The 24845-nt window shown below is 46.1% G+C and overlaps 1 protein-coding gene across 4 annotated transcripts in view; it reads right to left on the reverse strand.

The window, feature by feature from the left end:
* Nucleotides 1-22530, reverse strand: part of ADGRE5 (adhesion G protein-coupled receptor E5) — a 231221-nt gene extending 208691 nt beyond the window's left edge. The window contains exon 1 of one of the 4 annotated variants that reach the window (XM_069231712.1): nt 22353-22530. In XM_069231712.1, the coding sequence (XP_069087813.1) occupies nt 22353-22383 (31 nt within the window). In that variant the 5' untranslated portion in view covers nt 22384-22530. Of the gene's footprint in view, nt 1-3724; nt 3851-22352 lie in introns of those variants that run through there. The other 3 variants (XM_069231710.1, XM_069231713.1, XM_069231711.1) reach the window with 3 other exon arrangements.
* Nucleotides 22531-24845: the final 2315 nt, after the last annotated feature.

Below are 24845 nucleotides of genomic sequence, written 5' to 3' on the forward strand. Positions count from 1 at the left end.
ATCCATTGATTTTTATGGATTAAGGCTCTTTTTATTTTAAAATGTCATATCTTTGCTTGTGTGTGTTGGATTTTTATCGTTTTGGTCTTGTTTAATTTAGATGAATATTGGTTGTTTTTCTAAACTGGTGTGGAGTCATTTTGTGGTGTTACTGTGTATGTTTTGTACAAATACTTTACACATTACCTCTGAGAAAACCCTGACTGCTTGTGCCAAGCTACCAAGGCAGTCAGCAGGGGTAATCTGAGCTGGGTATCTCCCATACCCTGACTAGAGTAAGGGTCCCTGCTTGGACAGGTCCTTCGAGCCATACTTATCAGCACTGAAATATGTGCAGATGTGTTGCACTGTGAACACTGAAAGTGCAGCAAAAAGCCAAAGAAGGTTAAAATGCCAAAGTGCCCTATCTCGCCCCACTAGTAGGTGCCGCTTCTGACCATCTCACCAGCTCACAAAGTGCCCCAGCCATAGACGTTTTAAGGCATGTGCAAAGTGGGCTCTGGCCCAGGGCCCCAGCCTTTCTGGGGGACCCAGGCACAGCCACCTCTGTTTTGCAGAGTCTCTTTCCCTGATTGCCTTGAGTAATTCTTAAATAAATTGTTATAAATACTGTTTTCCTTTAACTTACTTTTAATGTAAGTGATGTGTGAGAGTCTATTACAGACATTTTGCAGAGACATGCTGTGTTTATGTTTCATGCAACATCCAAGAAAAAGTTTATTTTACAACAAAACAGGACTTCACCTGCGAGAAATGGGAGGACATCACGGAGATTATTTGTAGTAGTATCACTGAGGTGCTGCTGTTTTAAAGATTGAAACATAAGTCACTATCCTTGAATATTAGATGTAAACACATTTAAAATTTCGATGTGTGCCACTGCCCATGACTTGGCCAAAGAGGGCTTGAAAGAGCTGAAATTGGATCATAAAGCCAAAGCTGTTCAGAACAGGGGCTCCCAAAAGCCGTTTGGACCAGCTCAAGTTGGGTGTCAGCCCTGACCCAGTACAGTCAATGGAATGAAGCAGGATAGGACTGATTCTGTTAAGGTTAGGTGTTTGGCATCGGGTAGAGGATCTCTGTTGGACCTTTGGTAATAGGTGATCTTGGCATATTGCTGTATGTCAATGTCAGTTCTTCAGCTTGAAATTTGAAAAGGATTTCCATAGATGCAGGTAAACCTGGGCTTTTTTGTGGAAGCAAAAAAATGCAACAAATCGATTTTCCCACGTTTGAGAAATTTTACTGATTCATAGTTTGTGGTGTTTCATGCTAGTTTGGGGTGGTTTGCCAGTTCATGTGGAGATGGAAAGAAGGAAAACTGCAAAATTCAATAAAATTGGTTGAAATCCTCGCAGCTGAATAAATTATGAAAACATAGCTAATTCACTCCTCATGCGAAATTGTTTTGTGCTGGAAAGTTTTGCGCACTCCTGGACTAAGCACATACTTTTTAGACGCACTTTGCTGCGGATATTACTAACACAAACATTGTCTTTTTGCATGTATGTTCCTTGAACGTGAAACCAGTTGAAGTCTGGTTCACAATCTTCCAGCTGAGCGACCTCGTCTCTGTTTCACAAAATGCTGGTGTAAGAAGCTCTTTTTTTATCCTCCCGCTTCCCCCTCCCGCCTCACATCCCTACACACACACCCTCAGACAACTGGCCTTCTGCCACACACCTACCTCGTTACGGTTAGTCAGGATGTAAAGTAAGTGATTCCTAAGAAAGGAGATATGGGCCGATGGCCTTGTACATGCTGGAATTCTGACTTAGAAATCTGTTTTCCTAAACTGTGTGACCCGTGCTAATCATTTCATGGACCTTTTTGTCAACATTTTGTAGCTTTTGGAAACTAGCCAGAAATTCAGTATTAATTTCCTGTAAAAACAGCACACTCACCTTGACTCCTCCCTCTTTTCCACTCCTTGCCCTGTTTCAGCAACCGTTAGAAACACGCATGCGGCTTTCCTCCCTGCGAGTGACTGCACCCCATAAACTCAACCAATGAGAGCTCTGCCAGTCAGGCACTTAATGCCAGGCCCTACAAGCCCAGCGGCGCACAGATGCACCTCAACCTTCAGGGGACCTCCGTACAGCCCAAGTCAAAAAATATCTATGGGTCAGATGTACTAACATTAGGAGTACCGATTTCTTAATTGTGATACTCTCCGTATGGCAATTAGGAAATCACTATTCCTAATGTATGAAACTCTTTTGAGTTTCATTAGAGATTCAAGTACCACAAATAAACATTCTCATGCATATCAATGAGGTAGGTCATAATTTGCGACCACTTAGGAATCTCAGTCATCACAGTGATGGTGGACTACTGAGATCAGCAGACCACCAAATCTGTGATTGCTTTTTAATATTTTGTTTGTTTTAATGCATCCCATTTTCCTTACAGGAAAACGGCACACGTTTAAAAAGAAAAAAATAAACTTTTCAGTTTCATTTTTGCAGCTCTTAAAATATTTTTTAACATTCTCAGGGGGTTACCACCTGTTTTAAACTGCCACACTTGCGATCTATGCTGTTTGTCACGCGGACACAAGCACATAAGGGGCGTGAGAGAGAAGAAACAAAAACATGAATACACTACACAGAACACGCTCGCAGGTCCACCTGTTCTAGACAATACCCAGAGTAGACACAGACATTTTCACACAAACTGTAACACACGGTTATGCGCGTGAAATAAGCTATGCATAAAAAGCAATGACCCCAATGGACACTTGCACGCAGTGAGTACAAAACGAACAAATACACAGGCATACAACACACACACGCAAGTGCACACAATGTGAAGCAGTCACTCTCTTTATCACACATACACAATGGTGCAGTGTTACACGTTCATGCACGTAGGCACCCTAGTGCAGTCACATACATCCTGATTTAGACATACACACGCTATGTGCATAGGTGCACACTGCATAATCCTGTCATACACAAGCATCCGGATGTAGTGTTAAAAACACACTCACACACACACATATTATAGCCTTATACAGACCCCATTGCAGCCTGATAAACACACACAAAAAAAGAAAAAAAGCCTTGATGCAGTTCCCCACAAACACATACCCAGATTGAGTGCAACATCCACACCCGCTGCACACATCCACACACAAATACACACACAGATGCAAATAGCTTCCCACATCCTGGTGCAGCCTCATACCCACAAGCACATACACGCTTTACACACAGCCCTTTACTGTACTTCTCCCCATATAAAGACACGCAGACAGACAGACACATACACACACACACACACACACACACAATGATGAAGTCATACATACTCGCACCATTCATCGCACCGTGGCCCACACCCTGGCCTCCTGAGGACTTCCGCGCAGGCCACGTCCTGGCTTCGCCAGAGTCTGTCACCCACTTGGCTCTGCATCCCCGGTCCCTGCAGCTCTCAGCGGCTGCTTCCTGCCTCCCTGACCCGCGTACAATCGCTGAACCAGAGCCCGGCAGACCGAGTCATGGCAGTGGTGGGAGTAAGAGCCGAAAGCAGCTGCACCGGAGTTTGTCTCCTACCCGGCCCTCCCTCGGCTCTGGCCAGCAGCTCCAGGCCGTCTCCTCTCCCAGACCTCTTGCAGCCCCTCCTCCCGCCCTCTGCCATCTTTGTTTGCGCCGCAGCTGTTTCCCAGCATCCCTCCCACTCCGCATCTCTGTCTGTCCCAAACTGCACCCCTTCCACTAACCTTGGGGCATTGACTTACGAGTCCTGATGCCATAATGTTCCCCTGCCCTCTGGCTGATGATGTAAGTCTTGTACCACGCTGGTGGGGGATATTAGCTGCATTTGGAGGTCTTCGCCACGTGGTGGTGCAGTTTCTTCAACAAAGTTACGGCCTCTGCCATGAGACGAGTAACTTTGCCGTGGTGGTAGTTGGTGGTGGTGGAAATTCCACCAATGCTCCACAGTGAAATTTACGCAATGGAAATGCTCTCCCCAAGGAGTGGTACATTGTCAGTGCCCACGTCTATTCTCACATACATGCTGGGGTGTGTTTTACCAACACTTTACAGACATTTCATGTGCCAGACTTTTGAGGCGATCTTCTGCGGGGCTAACACACCCAAAAGTGATGGCGATCAGTCACCATAGAGCAGGGTTATTATAACCACTGCTCCACGATGGACCAGATCGCGATTTGAGAAATGCCCCCACCTGAGGACCTCCAGAAGGAGGCATGTGTGATAGGGCGCCTCGACCCGCGGAGGGCGCAGAGGGTTTGCTTTGTTTGGTAGATTCTCGGTTACTGGCCCCTGTCGTCGACATCTCTATTTCCTTAGAATGCAATCTTCCCCTTTTCTCACCTATGTCCCTCTTTGTCTGCCGCATTCCTGTCCCACTCTTCCTCTCTCGGGCGCTCTCCAGCTGTTGTCCCACTAAAGCTACAGCTCGCTGACAAAGAGAGGGCAGGACATGCACTTTACATCCACTGAATCTCCAAGCCTGTAGATTCTCCCATGGACTGTGCATCATGCTAAGAACCTCGCACCGTTTCTTCTCCATCACCCCATCCTGTCAAAGACAGAAGCCCCAAGACCTTTCTAGGCAAGTACATTTATCTTACGGGAACAACATTTTTATGGGAAGCAATCTCTACTGCTCTTCCTGATGGTTGTATTATGTCGCTTGGGACATTTCACAAACCTGCGGCCTAGGGACAGAAGACAAAAACTCAGGGCAATTCTTGAAGAAGGTAAGTATTCTTCAGACCAGCTGGTCATCTCAGCAAAAGAAGTAATAGAAGCCTGAGCCCATGGCTGTGCCTACAGTGTGCCCATGAGGGTTTTGCCATAGCTGCACCTCCCTTCGATTGGTCCACGGGCTTAGCAAGATGTTGTACCAGCATATTCTTGTTTCAATAAAGTTAGACATAAACGTTGCCTATAAAAATATTGCCCCATTGAAATAATAACAGAAAATCTACACAGTGGGACAATATTTTTGTAAACCTTATTTATTACGTGATATTTATGAAAGGTGATATTTCTGTATATGTTATTGTGACATACAACCCTCAGGATTAGATTCACATCTTCCCTTTCTATTGAAAAACTGTTTTTGGCTCTCACGCAGTCAAGGAAGTTGAAAAGTGATACCTGACACTAACCCTCGGGCCAGAACAGCTAATTTTCTTCCACCTCCATTGTCATCACTGGTGAAGCACTGCGGGTACCTCTCCAGGTCCCGCAGGGCCGTCAGGGGTTGGTGAGCTAAGACTTTATTATTCGGAGCTATTTGACACGGGTGTGCAAGGGGTTAACCCCAGTATTGAAACCAGAACCAAGAACCGAGAACATCCCCTTAGAACTTGACCCTCTGCGTAAGGACCTCAAACGGTTCTAGCCTTACTCAGGTGGGAGATGTGAGGTTAGACACTCAATAAAATATCTGCTACTGTCCAGTCAGAAGAAAAGTACTTTATGACTAACACAAGGTAACTAATCACTGTCCAGGGGGGTCAGAAGGCACACCAAGGGCCATATGTACGAAAACATTTTCCCATAGACACAGAATGGGCAAAACTGCTTGCTACATCTGGCCCCAAGTGTGGTAAGGATAAATGTGTGTCATACTCCAAGCTGTTTCCTATCGAAAGGTCTTATGTGGTATTGCCCACCACCCCTTAGCCCCTCGCTCCGTAAAATGTGACTGTCCGCCCACCTCCCAATGTCACAGTATTTTCCTGTCCTTTGTTTTAGTTCTTGCAACCATGCCTGACGTTCGTCATTAGTTGGCGGTCCTGCCAATCGAGGTGGGGTGCGCCTCACGTGGCCCAGTGAGTAGGAAATGCCTGTTTATCTGCCCTGAGCAGCCACCGTTGGCTGAAATCAGTGGTAACGCCTGTTTGGATGAGCATGGGCAGCTCCATTACTGTCCGTGAAGCAACAGTGAGGCAGTCATAGTGATTGTGGTGTGATGAGTCCTGCTTCTCAGGTTGTCCCTCAGCCCCCCTCTGCTCCCCAAAGCTAGAAGTCTCCCTCGGTTGCAGGGCTGAACATCAGCTGATGTCCTCATCTGTGAGTAGGGGCAGCCTTCCGGCTGGTTGCAAGGTTAAGTAGGGCATCAGCTGATGTCCTAATCTGTGAGTAGGGGCAGCCTTCCGGCTGGTTGCAAGGTTAAGTAGGGCATCAGCTGATGTCCTCATCTGTGAGTAGGGGCAGCCTTCCGGCTGGTTGCAAGGTTAAGTAGGGCATCAACTGATGTCCTCCTCTGTGAGTAGGGGCAGCCTTCCGGCTGGTTGCAAGGTTAAGTAGGGCATCAACTGATGTCCTCATCTGTGAGTAGGGGCAGCCTTCCGGCTGGTTGCAAGGTTAAGTAGGGCATCAACTGATGTCCTCATCTGTGAGTAGGGGCAGCCTTCCGGCTGGTTGCAAGGTTAAGTAGGGCATCAACTGATGTCCTAATCTGTGAGTAGGGGCGCACTTCCTTATTCGCACAGTTCAGTCCATTGCAATGGCTGATGCCAGTTGTTAAGTTGATTAGCGCCACAGCTTAGATGCAGTGGGTTCTGATAGCAGGGTGACTCTGCACACTTCCTTAATTGCCGTCACCAGTGGTGCAGGTTTTCTCCAGATACGGTGGCTGTCACAGCTTGTTACCTCTTCAGCTTCCTATATTATCATACTTTTCTAGGAGCATTTTTCTTCATCAAATACATCTCCATTGCCACTCATCAGTAATATATCTGCTTCTTCCTTCAAGGCAGGCTTGAAGGCAGCTTTTCATGTCAAGCTGTCAAACATCCCCAGGTTCTGTTCCTGAACCTGGCGAGGTGAGTTGGTGGTGTATATCCCAACCATGGAGATCAGAATGGTTGCTCGGTTGCCACTGGTGCCACCATGATCACTGTTACAAGGTACTAGTAGGAATGTGGGACGGAGCTCGCTGGCATTCTCTTGGCAGAAGAGACCAAAACAGGGATACAAAACAAAAACTTAAGGGAAGCTGTCTCATTTAACTGCCCGTTGACCACTTGGGGTAGTCCGGCAAGTGAACTGAGAGGCGGGAAAGGCTAGGGAAACTCTATAAACTTCAAGTGGGTGTCCTGCCTTCTCTTCTCTGCACCCAAAAGTCTGACCCTCTAACAAAGGATCACTGAAATTGCCTGAAGGAGACCTACAGTTCACATCTGTTTTCTGGGCCCTCGCCGACCCTCCACTTTAGGTATCACATAGAGATGGAGCAAATACAAAATGGATTCCAGTGTGGCTATGGCCACATATATCACACATGCTCTACACACTTTTCCACACATATGCATAGCCATAGACCTGTGACATCAATGTCCCACGTGTTTGTGGGAAAGACCCAGTTGCTGGAGTCAGACATATTCAAAAAAGGTGGAAGAGGTCCATAGGCAAATTTTGCAAAGACATGTAAAAGTGACACCCTGGCCTAATACTCTTTTTTGCTGTCACCACTGTCAGTTGTGTACAGCCCTGCAAGCTGACAATAGTAAAGGTTGTCAACTAGAATGCACATGATGTGCCCCTACAGGTCGCAGCCCTCTACTCCAGGTCTGGTTCTGGGTTATACACATGACTCTAGCAAACACGTATAATTGTGTGCTGTAGTTGAGGTAAAAAATCTACTGTTTGCTATGAGCATCTCAAGCCAGGGGTGCATGTCCTCCAGAGGCACCCAGGGGAAATTTTCTGTCCAAAAAGCATTCTCATATGTAACCGACCTGCACAACAGCTAATCCAAGTTGGTATTAATCTGCAAAACACCAATAACATATCTAGACAAACTTCGCTAAATCCTTCCTTTAGTCGTCATTCACACACTTCTTAATTGCAAAAAAAGTATGGTGACCGCCACAATCTGAAACCAAGAAGTATATTTGAGGAAGTGTGCACTTTCTGTCACGCAACCGCAAAGCACATAATACTGAACATGGTGTAAAAGAACAAGAAGTAGTTCATGCAGGCTCTGCGGAAGAGCTCTAGCTAGGCTGGCTGCTGACTGGGCACAGGGGTTCCCCGACCAACTCGCCTAAGATAGACACGGGCTGAGCTTTGTGATTCTGTGGGTGAATGTTCTTGGTGGTTCTAGATACTGACTGAGCTTTAGGGCTGGTGAAACGAATGAAGTAGGGAAGATTAGAGTGGCTAAGCTTCAGAACTTGTGTGATGCATAGCCTCTGGGACTGTCGACAAAGGCGGGCTTCAGAGATTGATGCCCTGGTTGACTTACACTGAAAGAATTTTAATACTATGGAATTCAAAATACTAGCACAATTAACAGGCTCTAGATAAATACTGGCTCTTTCTGCCCGCCCTCAACCCACTCTATGAGACTCATTTCCCCACTGCTACCATGCCTCTTGTACTTAATCTTGTATAGGCCGGGGGAGACAGAATACCGCCATTGCCGGCGGTATTCCTGGCTCCCTATTATGACATTTCCACTGGCCCAGCGGAAATGTCACATCAACATTGCTGCATGGGCAGTGCAGGGGCCCCCAGGGGCACCCCAAGTCCCCTTACCGCCAGCCTTTCAATGGCAGTGTTTACCACCACGGACAGCTTGGGGGTCGGGGACTCATAATCCCTAGGGCAGCGGTGCTTGCACCGCTGCCCTGGGGATTATGACCGCCAGGTGGAATCCTGGCGGGATATTGGAGGGGCCGGCGGTATGGCCGTGGCAATTCCGCCAGGGTCATAATTGCTGGCGGAACACCGCCAGCCTGTTGGCGGTGTTACCGCCACCTTACCGCCGACCGCCAGGGTCGTAATGACCCCCTAAGGCCCATATTTGTGGGATTTTGGCGTGCAGCAGCGTAGCAAGTCACCTTCCTGCGCTGCCCTGCGGCAAAGGGCAGTAATATGCCGTATTTATGGCGTACATCGCATTCCTGTCCTTTCCCCTTTGACTTGATGTCATTTCGGCATCCTAGCAACAATGCAGGCACCTTTGCACCATGGTGCAAGTCTGCCTGCGCTTCATGCAGAATTGTTTTTGTGCAGGAAGGAGCACCTTCCAACACAAAAACAATCCTGGGAGTCTTTTACCTCTTTCTATGTGTGCGGCAAAATGCAGCACACATGAACTGAGGAATAAAGAAGGAGAAATAAAAATATTTCTTCTTGTTACGTCTCCCCTGGGGAGATGTAAGGTTTTGGTGCATCTCCAGGTTTACAAGGTCTTATAAATCTGCGGATGTGTCAAAATCAATGGGTGTTGTGTGGAGCACCCACCACGAAGTCTATGGAATGCCTCCCTGGGGAAAAGTAGGACAATGCAGTGATTTGTGCTGCCTTTCCTTACTCAGTATTTATGAGGCCACTAAAAATGGCTTTGTGCAGCCTCATAAATATAATTTAAAGGTCTGCGCCAATGCTGCGTCACAAAAAGTGAGGCAGTGGGGGCGCAAGGGGCTCGTTAATATGCCCCCAAGTTGCACAGCCTCAATTTCCCTCTAGCTAGGTTAGTGCTCTCTAATTGTAAATCTATGTTGACATATGGGGCCAGATGTACGAAAATGCAATTTTGCATTTCTTAAATAGTGACTTCATAGAAATCGCTGTTTAAGAAATGCAAAGTGCTATGTACAAAAATACCAATTTCCTAATAGCGATTCCTACAAAGTAGGAATCGCTATTAGGAAATTGGTATTAAGAAATCCCATTGCATTTTAGTCAATGGGCCGGTTTTGCATTTCCTAAATAGCAATTTCTTATGAAGAAATCACTATTTAGGAAATGCAAAACTAGGGATGGCAATGGGAAAAAATATCCCACTTGGCACACCCCCCAAAACAAAGTGCACCTGTAGAGCACACATATGCCTAAGGGACATGTGTGTGCTCTAATGAAATGTAAAAAAGTACCTTGGGGTGCTTTTTAAAAAAAATTGGACCAGGTTACCACCAACTTCAAGTTGGTAGTAATTACATCTCCAAAATGCCCAAATCGCATTTTGGAAATGCATGGTACATCAGAATAGGAAATGCAAATAGGAAATTCCTATCTGCGATTCCTTAAAGGGCTTTGTACATTAGAAAAGAGTCAGAAAAAACACCTAACAAGGTTCTAGATCAAGAATGGCCTATGCTCCTCCATACTCAAGGGTTCTCTATGTTAGACTCTTAGCTGAACGTGTAGGTCTATGGTCTGTGATTCTTAATGGGTACTGGGAACTTAAATGCGTATCCTGAACTCAGTGGTTCTAGACTCTGAATGAGCTGAGTGGTTCTAAACACAGATCAATAGTTCTGTCTAGTGACTTCTCTAAATCTCACATGTCCTCAGCAGGGCGTGTACTTAGTGATGTTGCCTACAGTTCACATCACTGCTCACTCTCACACAATCTGATCGGGAGATGTGGCTATAAGTCAACAGCTTTGTAATATTCTACCTTATTCAATAGTCTGAAGTTTGCCTCCTTGTTAGAGGATCTAGAAAGATGTGACTTCCCCAAGACATTTAGGCAGAACTCGCAGCTTCAGTCATCAGCAGCAATAAAATCCGCTCATCAGCCCAACATTTTATATCTAAATTGGTTGCTGGGACAATATAGACAGTAAACTGACGATAGTAGGGTAGACATCTGTTGAGGAGTATTCTAGAAGCGGGAAATATTGCAGACTTCCAAGACATATGATTGAGGTCCTTCTTACTCTGCTTCTCACATTCGCTGTCCCACTTTCTGTGAAACTCAGGTTACTCAGTTACTGACCTCTGTGCCTTTTAGCTGTTCCGCTCCTTGCCCAACTGATTATATTGCTGCAGATCTAAAGAATCATCTGTAGAACTACAAATGTCTTTGGACTAGTCACCCTCCATTGGCTGATGATCAGTGCACATGTCCAGAGAAAGGCCCTGACCATCACCCATAAATCACAGTTTAATAACGCACTATAATTTACAAATAAGTCCCCTGCCTTTTCACAGACATGACGGTGGATGAATAGGTGAGTGGACCAGTGTACTCTTGAACTAAGCACTACAGGCATAAATAACACTTAGCTCAATCAGAGATGCAACGCACAGGTTTCAATCAAGACCACCAAAATAGGAAAATCTATCTGGTGATGACGTACCCACTTGCCACTATTCAGGAACATGTTCTTTTAACAAAAAGTAGGGAACTATTTGTGTAAAATTAAAAAAAAGATTGTGAAGCTCTGTTCCAATAGATCTCGCTCACTTCAATCACTATGTGAGCCTCACACTTGCTTGGCCCAGCTTGGGTTCTATGCAAGGGCCCTTGACTATACAAGAAGCATAAATGTGAATGTGAGAGGCTTGCTGCAGACACTGGAAGGTAGCCAGGTCAAAGGACCAAACCGTTCATTGACCGTAGGGCTGCATGTTTCCAGTCCTGGCTTCTCCTTTCACAGGCCATTGTCATTTAAATTTCACTCCAATCAGTTCACTTGATAGGGAGTCTGACAACAGATACCATTATGTATTAGCTTCTAAAAATGTGGAAATTCAAGAGGTGAAACAACATGCACTACACTTAGAGTCAACCGACCCTTATATGAGTTTCAGGAACCATCAACAAAAGCCACAAAGCATTGGCAAAGTCATAAGGACTGGCAGTGACAGCTAGCCTTTGGTTTTGTCAATGCCTGTTTTGTCATGGTTTTTGTAAAACGTTATTGTTAGGGGAGTGTCTGAGCCTTTGCCAGCACAAAAGACAATGGCTAAAACATATATCTATCTGTATATATATATATATATTTTTTTTTTAAATGTTTTATATAACACATTGCCATAGCAGGCATGGCCACAATGCGTGGAACTATTTAGTGTGTGGATAGGATCCTTGTTAAAAAGCAGAATGCCTTCGCTCACAATGAAGTTAGCCAATGGTTTAAGTGGACTGCCCCACTGCTTTATGCTAAGTGGACAGAAGAAAATTATAAATGACATGGCTTGAGGAAATGGCTTGCAATGAATGAAATGGCTTGGTGAAAGTCACAAGTATAATCCAGATGTAAATGGATAAAATTAAAAGGCCTCGGTTTACCTAAGACCTAAAATTCCCAACTTCTTATTTTGTTTTATATCAGACAAAAATGGTTGAAAGCTACTTGCTGGCCAGACCATAATCCCATCAGTTTTAAGTTCAAACGCTGGAGCTAATTTTAGTGATTGGTCAAAGGCAGATATCAGGTCAACCGGGTGTTGTATGATCCCAGCCCATATTGCTGGCATAAATCTGTCCCGCAGAGGATCACCCTTGGCCTGCATTAGTTGACTACAGCAATCCCGTCCCTACCCATTGAGAGCTGGGAAAGTCCAGCAGCTGGCTTGCATTTCCCTTCCTCAGAACGTCCCCTTTCCAGACGATTGTAGAATTTATGTGAAAGCCACAGCAAAGAGTCACGATTTATGAAATTGTGGTGTATTACACTGGTATGCCTTCACTACAGTAAAACCGAGGTCTTCAACGTGAAGGGGGGAGCCCACTCCCAATAAAATGGGGGGGGCTTAATTGATCTCAGGGGAGGTACCAGGCTCTGCCAAGAGGAGTATTTATTGTACCCCTGAGAAACAGAGACAAACATCATGCTGAAAACAGTTCTGTGTTTTAGTGAAAGAAAACAGGGTGGCAGTGAGCCATTCTTTAAAGGGGCATCAGTAATGTATCCTGTCCCTTGTGTCCTGGGTGGAAGTAGGTGTGAATGTGTGGGGGGGAGTGAGGGCTCCAAATAACCCTTAACTCCTCCCTCCCCCTTTCTGATAAATGAGCACACTGTGGCTACTTTTAATCTTTTAAGGAGTCCAGGCTGCCAATAGTAAATTGGCATACCTAAACTTGCTTGCATTTTTTTTTAAAAAGGTAACTGAAAATAATAACAGTGTTTGAATTGCTAAATCTGTTCAGAACCATCAATTTTATAGAATAATTGTGAGATAATGTTTGATGTTCTGGGTGGATTTTTTGTTTTTTACATGCGGGGACAGCATTACGAAGTTTGAAGAACACTGGACAGCAGCTACTACTAGCAGAGACCCCTGCCACCTGCAAGGGTATCGCTCGTGGGGCGATGCCCACGTGTGGGGTGGGAGCTGTAGACACAGAAGAGCGCCTGGAGAGGCCACGCATTATTCTCAATCCACGCTTTGACAGCAGGGCCCATGTTGTGGGTTGTGACATAAAATAACTGTCCTGTATCAATGGATTGGGGAACTGAGAGTCGAGTTCTGTACAAGGGTGACGCACTGGAATAATTATTTCTGGCTAATAAGCACATCAGCTATTTTGCGTGAGACAGGCGCGTTTTGGTGACCTCTTGCTAAATTACATGTCCCGTTTTTAAAAGATTTTTATCGCACGCTTTTCTTTTACCCCAAGGGGACCCCAAACCGAAGCAGGCTTGCTGGCTAGATGTTTACAGTCTCACTGTTTCATCCCCTTTGCCTCTCAACCCTCCCACACAGTGATTTCACTTGACCTTAACCTGGATGACATCACAAGAAATGACATCTTTGAAGTTCCATAATAACTGTGTGATTACTATACAAACACAGCACATATGTCTAGTTTGCGTACACCTGTAGTAAGGTGTTGACATCATCTATGAAAGTGGTGGGGTGTGAAATAACCAAGTTGTAGTGAGCGAAGCAAATGAACCAGGCACCTTGTAGAGCAGTTTGAGGAGCTCTCCACCTGAGAACATTTTGAAAGGTCGTGGTCAAATAGTGCACCTTGAAGCAAACTTCTCACATACATTTTCTTTCATGGTTTGATAAGCCAAGGAAAGTTTTCATCAAAATGTGCTAAGGTTGCCCTAATATGCCAAAATGAACCTCCATTGTGTCAGGGGCAGCATGTTGTCATGAGTACCCCCATTTGCCAACGTCGCCTCCTTATGTCGAATTTTGCGGTTACAGTTATCCATAGACCATAGGTCACCCAATGCCAAAATTGACCTCTAGTACTTTAGGGCCAACATTTTACTACAGTTGTCCTCCTCCTATGAGCAGCAGCCGGTGCCCTCCTGTAGGGCAAGAATAACTTCCAATGTGCTAGAGCCTGCATTTTGCCACTGATGCTAAATATTACTTCTAGTATGCCAGTGCCCGTATTTTGTCGCAGGTACCGATCATGTGTGGAAAAGCCGCAAGTATGGCAGTGAAAGTATTTATCGGTGGGTGCCTCCATACGCCAGGAATCACCTCCAATATGCCAGCACCAGCATTTTTCAGTGAGTGCCCCATACCAACAATTACTTCCATGATGCCAGGGCCTGCCGTTTGCCATGAATGTCCCATATGTCAAGTATTACCTCTAGTATGCCAGGGCCTGCCGTTTGCCATGAATGTCTCATATGTCAAGTATTACCTCTAGTATGCCAGTGCCTGTCGAAGATGCAACCCCTGGCGACTCTTAAATGTCATAAACGAATGCCGGGTGGACCGGCTGAGAAAAAAACAGGGAAATATCATCACAAACTAGTGCCTCCAAAGGGCTGACAGAGGTGGGGAGGAAGCCCGAAAGGTCTGCCTCTTTCCGTCACAACCTGCCGGGTTATCAGGTCCTGGTCATGAGTGACCCACACTGGGGTGATGTCTTTACTGCCCTGACACCGTGGGTAGAGTGTGCACTGGGCACAGTAAACTCCTCCTTCCATTGCTCACTGCGCGGAGTTCCACACATATAGGTTTGACCTGCCCAAATTTACATTGTAGAGAAATGTGGAAGGGACATATGAATGACCTCAATACTCGGGTCTATGTGCTCAGAAAGACGGGGTACCACTCATGTAGGTGTTTGACAGCCCACCTGGAATCGGAGCCCCACTTATCATCCTCTGGGCCAGCCCTCCTCTGTATCCATCCATCGGGCACCCTGATAGAGCCATTGATTGCAAAGTCTACTTCACAGAGTGGGTGAACGGAGACAGCTTTTGAATACACAGACCCCACAAGGCACCAGAATGGTATCACCACTATACAGAAACCAAGAATACTACCCGTCTTCAGTCCCCATCTCCTGATCATGCAAGCTCATCAGAATCATGTCTCCTCACTCCCATATACCCCGATGATGTCACCGGAAATGACATTCTATGACTTTGACCTTTTAATGATCGGCCTGTGGAGGTTTGTTCAAAGAATGTTTATTGAATACTTGTGACAGCAGCATCTGGAACAAGCACTGGTAAATGCAGTAGGTCTGGCATTTATTTGTTTTGTCGTGGGTTTTATAGACATTATTTTTTGGGCAGCTACCAGGCCCTTGTTAATATTAAAAGAAACATTAGCTAAAAACATGTTTTTTCTTGCAAAAGGGACACATTACCATAGTAGTCCTTGGCAATTTCGGGAGCTACTTTGTGTGCTGACATGCTCATTGTGCACTATAGTACGCCAGTGGCTCAAGCAAGTTTGCCCACTGGCCCGTGCTGTATGCTGTAGGTGGTGGTAGAAAAATGTGAATGACACAACAAAAGACCAATGGTTGAAGAGGGCTGTCTGAAAACTCCTATTAAGGAAGTATATCATACATATAATTTTAGTTAAATCAAAACGTATTGGCTAACTTCAGACTTAAAGACACTGGTTAAAGATAAACACAAATCCAAGCCTGCTAAATATAGGACAAACTAAAAGCTGCCTACCTTTTAAAATGTTCACAGATTGCCTAAATTGCAAGGTTGCAAAGCAGATCTCATGAATACCAAGCAGCAACTTTGGGGGATAACATTTCCTCAACCGAAAAAACAGCCCTATGGTAATCACTTAACATAGCCCAAACAAACAAATACTTATCAAGTTTAAAGCCCAGGCCTGCAATAACATTATAATCAGACATGGATCGATAACCAGAACATCAAAATAGAAGAGCTCAAGAATTGCCGCCAAGTCTCCCAGGTCCATGTGGGATATGCTGATCCAGTTCAGGTTTTTTTCTGTGAATTGTGGAACTTGTAGTCCGTTTTTATAATTCAATAAACAAGATTACAAGTTCCAGAATTCAAATAAAAAAAACTGGACTCGAGCAGCTTGGCAAGGCTGACTCAGGTCCTCCTGGCCTCTTCTAGGACCAGTATGAAGGACACTTTCGGGTAGTGGCTTTTGGGCAACATAAGCCGCCACGACTGTGCTTCCTGCTTCCAGCGAGCATCAATGGAGGCCTTTAGCAGGCGGTAAAGGGATCAAATCACATAACAGCGTTGGCCACAGGTGGAGGCCAAACTTAAAGCCTCTGCGAGCAAAGGCTGGTGCCAAGACCTCGGCAAAGACTGGTTTCCCAGCGTCTGTCCTGGCTAAGAATCCATTGGGTGCGCCCTCAAGGCAAGACGCCAGCTTTTCGGCAACAAAGGCTTCTGTGGAAGTAGACGACTTGAGTCTGACTCAAAAGCCAGAGGGGCAGGGTCCAGCCTTGTGCCTGATTTTGCCTCAGTCCCTTCGGAGCTTCTGAGGCACTGGCCTGTCTAGTAATGATCTAATTTCTAGGAAAATCACACTACCCGCTGTCGCAAACCTTACACAATGTTAAATAATGACTTGTTTGTTACATACCAATTCATGCCACACTAGTGCTGCTTCTATGCGCAATAAATTCAAGGAGTTACTCCTTACCAATGTAAGAGTACTCAATTCACCGAAACTAGAACGATGGAGTTGCTGAGCCTGCCTTTCCAGAGTTTGGATTAATAACCTTCAGTTCACTGCACGTCTCAGCTGCAAAGGTGTAACTCTGGTGTGCCCCTCAGGCTCACACTTAGCAGACCCTTTCAGGCTGTGCCCACTTCACCCACATAACCAAGACTCAATGGGCTCGCACTTGATGTCTGCAGAGAGAGCTTCAAGGAGTGAGTTTGAGCTCTCTGTCGGATGCCCTTTCACACTTCCTGGTTGACTCACCTCACCTGGATGCCAGCAGTCAGGTGCCAACAGGCGCAGCACCAGGAAGTGGCAGCAGAGCAATGTACCTGGAGAGCAAAGTCCAGCCCGCCTGCTATGGGGAGCGCCACCTGGACGAGGAAGGCGGGTATCAAAAGAGTCACTTTCACTATGAAAACAAACCGCCTACATGTTTTGGCCTGATACGCCAGAGAATAAGCCACTGGGTCGTCAGATGTTCACGTCTTCATGTTACTGTACACATCTGTTTAACTGTATGCCGGAGAGTAGGAACGTGCTAACCAATTGCTTATGTACAGCGCCAAGAAGCCTAAGCGGGTCTGGTACATTGTCAGCAAGACATTTTGCTACATACGTGAAAGCATATACAATAAAGGAGGAGGGTACACCTACTGTGTTTGCAAAAATATATTCCACTATGTTCCCCTCTCTTAACCCCCAGGTTCAATCAAATAAAATCTGTTCAGGTAAATGTGCGTCCTGCTTACAGCTGACTGGCGTGCCCTACTGGCCTTTGGCAACAGGAGTGGAGGGCGGCAGACTAGCCGACGGAGATTGCGGGGTGGGCAAACTCTTCCCTTAAAAGCATGGTTATTGATGAATGTGTGAATGAGTCACAGAGTTGGTGGGCGAGCTCCCATGCAGGACGACAGAAGCATCACGGCTCCGATAAAGGATAATTTAGTGCTGAAGCCACAAAATAAAACCTGACTTACACATAAGAACCATGGCACAAGGTACCCACTGCTAGTGGAGACCACCCAAATCAATCAAATCATTCATCCTGAAGGGTGGTCTCAATCACACTTCACAGACAGCTGCTCTTCTTCGTACTGAAGGACGCCCCTTTATTGGCTCCCCTGCGGCACGTGCAGCCACATCAAAGCACCCCCGGGACCTTGCACACCCGAAGATGCAACCATATCACTGCTGCACAGAATCATCCCAGGCGGGTACCTCTGAAGCTTCGGGGAATATGGGATATCCTTAAACAGGGCTTTTAGTGGGTGGGTGTTGAGTTTCAAACTACTCAGGAACCAGGTATACTTTGAAAGTTTATTGACCAAAGGTAAACACGTCTACTTGTTCTTAAGATCAACCATACAATAAATCTCTTCTTGCGCTCCCACATTCCATAGACTTCCCCCCCACCTCCCCCCGCTTCCACATTCCACCCACTCTACATTCCTTAAAGCAATCCCCTCCGGTAACCTTAACTGAATATAACACATTTCCCCCTTAATAAAATAAACAAAAACAAAATATAACAATCTCAAGTACAAAATATAACAATCTTAAGTAAATCTTAAGTACAAAATATAACAATCTTAAGTAAATGTAGGGGTATATTTATTTTCCCCTTTTACACGAACTCAGCCAATCGTGAAGATCTTTGCCTAGTGCGGCCTTCAAATTTCACTCTTGTGGCTATGGAATCCTCTCGCACACGGTCCTGATGGGCCCTATATTCATGTCCTAGACTTTACTGGCGAAAACCTTCACTGATTTCTCAACAACAAAACACCCATAAAGTAAGTTGATTCCTTATGATAACTCCATCTTACTTGACTTTCCACACTCTCCATTTATAAATCATTAGCTTTACTTCACCTGCATCCACTGCTTATATGGTAAAAAAAAATAGGTGCAGGGTTCCAAACTTTTAATGAAATGTCCGCCGCCGCTACTGCCGAATACCAGGGTAGTTCAACGTTGAAGCTGCCTGAAGTTGGTTCCACGTTGTGTTTCTTTCTTCCACCACCCGACCTTCCTGTCTCGTCTCTCACATGAAGCTTCTTTTCCAACCCTACTTTATCCATTTGTTATTGTTTTTCCTTTCTTTCACTTCCTCTTGCTGTCTTCCTTTTCTGTGTTTGTCTCTTTTTCTCTGTGTCAACGTCTGATGATGAAAAATAAATCCTGGTTCACAACAAGGAATGCAGGTGCCCAATGTCTGTGTATGATGCAAGTACTGCTCTCTTGATTAACTGCTTCCTCCTGCTCATCCCTCATCACCCTCATGCACCATTCTCTTGATGGCAGCTGATCTGACGTCATGCCCCCCGCCAGGCCCCTGGTGCTTAATGCTGACCCAATAACCTCCCTTTTGATATCTCCCCACACAAACCCAATATATTGATTCTATAGCTATGATCAGAGAAGCAACGCAGCCCCTGTGGTCCAGATTGGGCAACCAAGACTCAAGGGGGGGAGGGGGGGGGTGCAAAACCCATTTATTGGGAGATAAGGGGAGAATCGGGCCCCACCTCATCAGAGTCTACAGGGGTGACCGGTTATCTTGCGTTACACCACTGCATGCTCCTTTGTCAACTGAAGACGGATTAAACTTTGGGCCAGATGTAGCAAAGGGTTTTTCCCATTCTGTGTCAATGGGAAAATGTGTTCATACATATGGCCCTTTATTATGTGGCAACCGTTTATTCACCCATCTTCCATCTACATGGTGACCTCCATGTAAAGTTGTATGGTCTCTGGTTGTGGTTGTACGCTCTGATGACCATTCAGTCTACTTAACAACTTTAGGAAAAATGTAAAGAAATCATAAAAACATTTAGCGCCTACGCCTCCAGACTAGGCCGATGGCGCCTTCATACGGTGTTATGACTACACAGCTTGTAGGCAATAGTGGGCTAGGAGAACTACAGGCCCAGAAGTCACCACCAGTCAGAGTAAAACAATGAAACTTGTCTCCCTTTGGCGACTATGAGTCTTGCCCCTAATATTTAGAGACACTAAAATTATGCGGCAGAAAGCGGCACATTTGTAATAGAATTACTTCATTATTTTGTCATTTTATTCACGGTAATACTGCCTGGGCAACTATTTCACCTCATTAGTACCAGTTTAACAAACCAAATAAAAAAAGCAACTGGGAGATTTCCAGTTAACCTTTGCAAAGGGTCTCCCAATGCTCGCGCAAACATCGCCATGTTATCAGTAACATTTGATCTGTTTGAGCAAACAAAATCTCCCTATTTCTGTAAAAATCTGCAGGTTATGCAGCACATGGTGGATTATGTGGCAAATGCAGCAAATCCCTAATTACGCAAAAAAAAGCCACCGCCGCAGAATCACATAGCTGCAGTGGCCAAATCAACAGTTCGCTGCTGTACTTGGGTTTTTTCTAGAGCGACCAACAGCAACATCAAAGCGCTTCTATGTGACAAAGTGAGGCACTATAAGGAGAGGCAAGCAGGAGCGGCGATGGTGCGTAGGGATGCTGGTGCAGTCTCATGTGCCATTCAGGCTGTTACCCTACGCAGCGGTGCTCATATTAAGGGGCTCGGGCTGCCGAAAGAATAAACGGACCACGCGCCATTTACAGTTGTGAACTGCACGTTGCACACTGATGACTGCAGCAGGCGCTTTGGCCCTCTGAGCAATACAAAAACGACACTTCGCATAGAAAGCGCATCGAGACTCGATGATTTCTGAGTGACAACCCCCCTAGGATTTAGGATTAAAGGATCCATATGTGGGTTACAAGAAAGCAGTGCCCTGGCCCCACCACCCTCCGACATCCCAAGTGCAGTTTCCCACTGACCTTAGAAATGAGTCAATCAAGCGTGCATTGCTGTTTACGGAGTTCTTTTCCTCCAACCTCACATACAATCTTGCCCTGACCAAACAATCTACATTTACAACTTGCCAGCACGGTAGTCCATCTTTATGACACATTAAAATAAAAAATAAAAATGTAGAGAAAGGTGGTCTTGTGTCTATTGTAGCCAAAACAAAAGTGGATCAAATCCATCTTCTTCTTATGAAAACGGCGTGTGATCTTGGGCATACCGCTCTGGCTCCTCGAGCCTCGGTCCCTGGTTCTGCCTAGTTTAAGCGTGGGAGCGTCTGCATGTGATTCCATGTTGCGCTGTACAAAATCAGACTCAACGGGCCTCCTTGTATCATCCTTGGATGAAAGGCTGAGTCGGCCGAGCTGGGATCTCGGCACTCGGGTTTCTGTCGCAGACACACTGTCCCTAAGCCTCTGAGCCTTCCCACTAGCAGACGAGTGATTTACTGCCAGTGCTGCAGGGCATCTTTTGTGGAAATCTGGCCCGCAGACTACCCATTTTTCAGCCAAGGACAGAGACAGGGCAGACTATGATGACCCCAGTGCCGGGGAACAAGCTAGACCTTCTGCTCGCCCTCCCCTGCTTAAGAATGACCCACCCCCTCATCGCCCCCACAGTGTCACATGAAATCATTTTTGCTTTCAAACATTAGCCATTTCCAGTAATTGAAATGGCTTGTGCTGTTCTTGTACAGATGAGACCCTGGTTCATTCGGGGGAGCTGCTCTGCCCCCCACCCCACACCCAGACATGTGCCCGTCAAAGACAAAGACCTCTTTGTTGCTCAGATGGAGAGCGACCCCTCCCACCACACACCACTGACTATAAAACCCCTTTCACACATGGACACTCGGGAACGAGAATTCAGAGCCTTGGTGAGCCCTGGCAGTTGTACATTTAAGATCCAATATCAACGGAAGAATGATTTCTAAATCATTCCTGCGGCGTCAAGACCGACTCGCCCACCTATCCCTCACACCAGGACCCACCCACCCACCCCTCACACCTGGTAACACTGAAGGACACCTCGACTGCAGTGCCACCTGTTGGCTTTTATTTATTTCTAAAGTTTTATATATTGCCACACTGCCACCAGTGGGCTTCGGAGCGCTGAAAAGGAGAGGATAACAGACTGCACGCGTGTAACTAGAAAGCAGAAACTGGGGAGGAGTTTTGGTTAATACAACAGCTCGGCAGCGGGGACTTTCAGAAAGTAGGCGATAAAAACAACTCTTACAACTGTTTAAGACGCATCCAGCTATGTCGCACCGAGACAAGGTGGCATCACGACCGGACTGCCAGTGCCTGGTCGGCTTGTGTTTGTTGGGGAGTGGGGTATCCCTGAGCCACCAGCCCTAATGAAAGCTGAAAATGCCACCACCCCAAATGTCCCCATTTAGGTGCTGGAATACACCAACACTATGTGCGCAGAGCGTCCTTTAAATCCTAAAGGTCCTTGGGCATAGGTGCCACTGCACCGGTTGTACTATTGACAGCGCTGCGCGCAGGAGGGAAGCGTTATAGAGTGACCGCATAGAGGAGGGCTTCGATTCCCTGGACACATGCGTTTTAAACAAGACAGTGTGGTGCTGGTGGGGCGGACTGAGATCACTAGTAGAAAGCCTGACCCCGAGGAAAGATGGACCTGAAACCCGCTGCCCCTCTGGCACTCACTAAAAGAAGACCACACAGCGTCCGAGCTGCTTACACCTTCATAGCCCCAGTTTGGAAACTAATTTACTGCGCCTCGAAGCGGCAAAATACAATATGTAGCGTGGGAAGAACACCGTGGGTGATCGGCGCTTGATGGGGGAAATATACACAGTAGGGAGAAAGTTACAGATCCGAGAAGACAGAGTGGACGAGTGTGAAATAATCTCTTCCCTTACCCAGAATCAGAAGGCAGCGCGTCGCCTGCATGATTGCCCCAGGACAGATCCGCTGGACAGACTCGGCTCGCCCTCAGGTACTCTCCTTGGCAGTGGCACAGGCAGACTGAGGCTGGCAGGGTGGCACCGCGTCGGCTGAGGGGCGGGAGCTGCGCCAGACACTCCCAGGGAGAACCACGTGCTGTCAGAGTTACTGCACCTCAAGGCGAGGACAGCGGGAGGGGAGCGGGCCTCGAGCAGGAAGAGGGGCGAGCCCAACTGTGGAAAGCATGAGAAGTCAGGGGGTGTGGGTGGGAGACGAGAGAGCCCCGTTCCCTAATGTGCGGAAGCTGAAGAGAGAGAGTTTCCAGATCATGAAGTGCAGGGCTTCAGGTGGGATGAACGAACCAGGGGGGGGGGGGGGGGTCTCTCAAAGGGGCGTGGTCGATGTCATTAAGGGCTTGTCATAAAATACGTAAGCTAAAAATCAGTGATTAGCATAGTGTGCCGCGCAGCTGGTATTTTGCTAATTCTTTCTGGCATTACTTCCAGATATTTAACACAAGTAACATGACACCTACAACACGCCGGGACTGTTGGCTTTGTCAATGGTCACTAGTTGCATCATTTCAATAAGCCACAACAATGGCTTCGTTGTGTAAAATTTTGAAGACGCGTCTGTTCTGAAATGATGAGACTGTGATAGAACTATCACGAGTCTCTCTGAAGTTACTTCACAGGCAGCCAGCGCAGGGAGATACTGCTGCCCAGTTAAGATTGTTTTTTCCACCCTGAGGGTGCGGGCCAAAATGGAGAGCTCCATAGGGACCCGTTTCATCACCTGCTTTTTAGAATTGTCGGTGCTGAGCACCGGCAGTTCCCGGCCCACTTAAAGTCCCGACAACGTGTTATGCAGGAGAGAGGGAGTGGGGGTGAGGGAGACCACGTGTGAGCGGTGAGTAAGGTGCATGTATCAGTAGGGTCGGATTATAATTAGGCCTGGAGAGTCCCAAAAAATGGCCCACATTCCTGGACAGCGCCCTTTCATGAAATATTGTTTGCTTAGTCGAATTTGGCATTTTTTTTCCAGCAACAGGAAGGTGGTGGCCAAATTAAGAAAACAAATAAAGAAAAACACATTACTACTCACTATGGGGCTCAGGTGAAAATGACCCAATGGCCACAAATTCACCTGCCCGCCCCTTCTCCCCAGAGAGATACTGCAAGCAACCATGCCCTGAATGTAATGACCTAGCAGGGGGGGGGGTCATGAAAATAAATTGCTTCTGAGCATGCCCAGTGCCGCAGGAGACAGAGGTGAGAATGGCCCAATAGCCAGAGCAACACCTGACCCCCAGAAACTCCTCCCTCGCCCATCATATTCTGAAGAGAAATAAAGCAAATGGCATGCCATCGGTGGATTGACAGAGGCCCTAAAAAAAACGGACCACAGGTCACTTTTAGGCACCGGCCCATTGCCCAATGCCCGACTGCCCCCCATTACCAATCTGACCATCTTCATGAGAGACTGAATGCGTGTGAAGGAGAGTGGATGGGAGAAAGTGAGCACGTACTAAATAATATACATGTGTTCATGATTGAAAATGCACGTGGGAAGGAGTGTGTTTGAGAGTTATAAAATTGAAGTACGAGAAGCCTGCAGGCAGTGCATGTAAAAAGATCATGCATGCATGAAAGATGTTATTATGGAAGGTAAACAAGTGAGGGTTTGTTGGTGGAACAGTGTTTCCCAAACTATGGTCTGGTGCTGCAGATTTTTGGTGGTTGTGAATGTTCAAGCAATAACTAGAGATGCCTTTAAATTCTGTATTTAATTTGTGGTTTGCTGGACTTGCATGACAGGGGTCGAATGTCAAGCTATGTCTTCTGACAAATTGCTGCTTATGTTTTTTAACATGGGGATTGGTGTTTACAAACTCCTCATGCTTTGCAGTCAGAGAAACTAAAGTTAATTATGTGCCAATCTTGCTGGGGTACAAAGAGTGTGAAAGGAGAGGCTGTAGGATGTCATTTTTTGCAACACACAACAAAATTTAAATACCTGTAAATGAACTGTACACATGCAGCAGGTCGGAGAGAAACAATCAAGCACAATTTTTTCCTGTAAATCTGAAGTGTGATCTAATCAAATAATAGGATAAAAACAAACTTTTTCTTGGTGATGCACAATTGATAAATATTCCCTGAAACCCGATTTCCACACATTATCATGAATGTGCATTATAGTGTTTTAAGTAAAACTGTATGGCCATTTCAACTGAAAATGTGCTGTCTGTAAAGACATTAAGCTACCACACAATGCATAAGTTACATTAAAAAATCACCTGCCTCATGTCCATTGAAGCTAGGTGGGTTGCTAAAGTTTTTCAAGCTAAAAAGTGGGTTGTGGTTTAAAAACTTTGGAAAGCATTGTTGTAGAAACTACCCATTTGGTGAACAAGGTAACACATATAAAACAAGCATTTGCAATGCAAGGGGTCTCGCGGTAGCTCG

The sequence above is a fragment of the Pleurodeles waltl genome, chromosome 4_2 (assembly GCF_031143425.1).
Source record: "Pleurodeles waltl isolate 20211129_DDA chromosome 4_2, aPleWal1.hap1.20221129, whole genome shotgun sequence".
NCBI lineage: Eukaryota > Metazoa > Chordata > Amphibia > Caudata > Salamandridae > Pleurodeles > Pleurodeles waltl.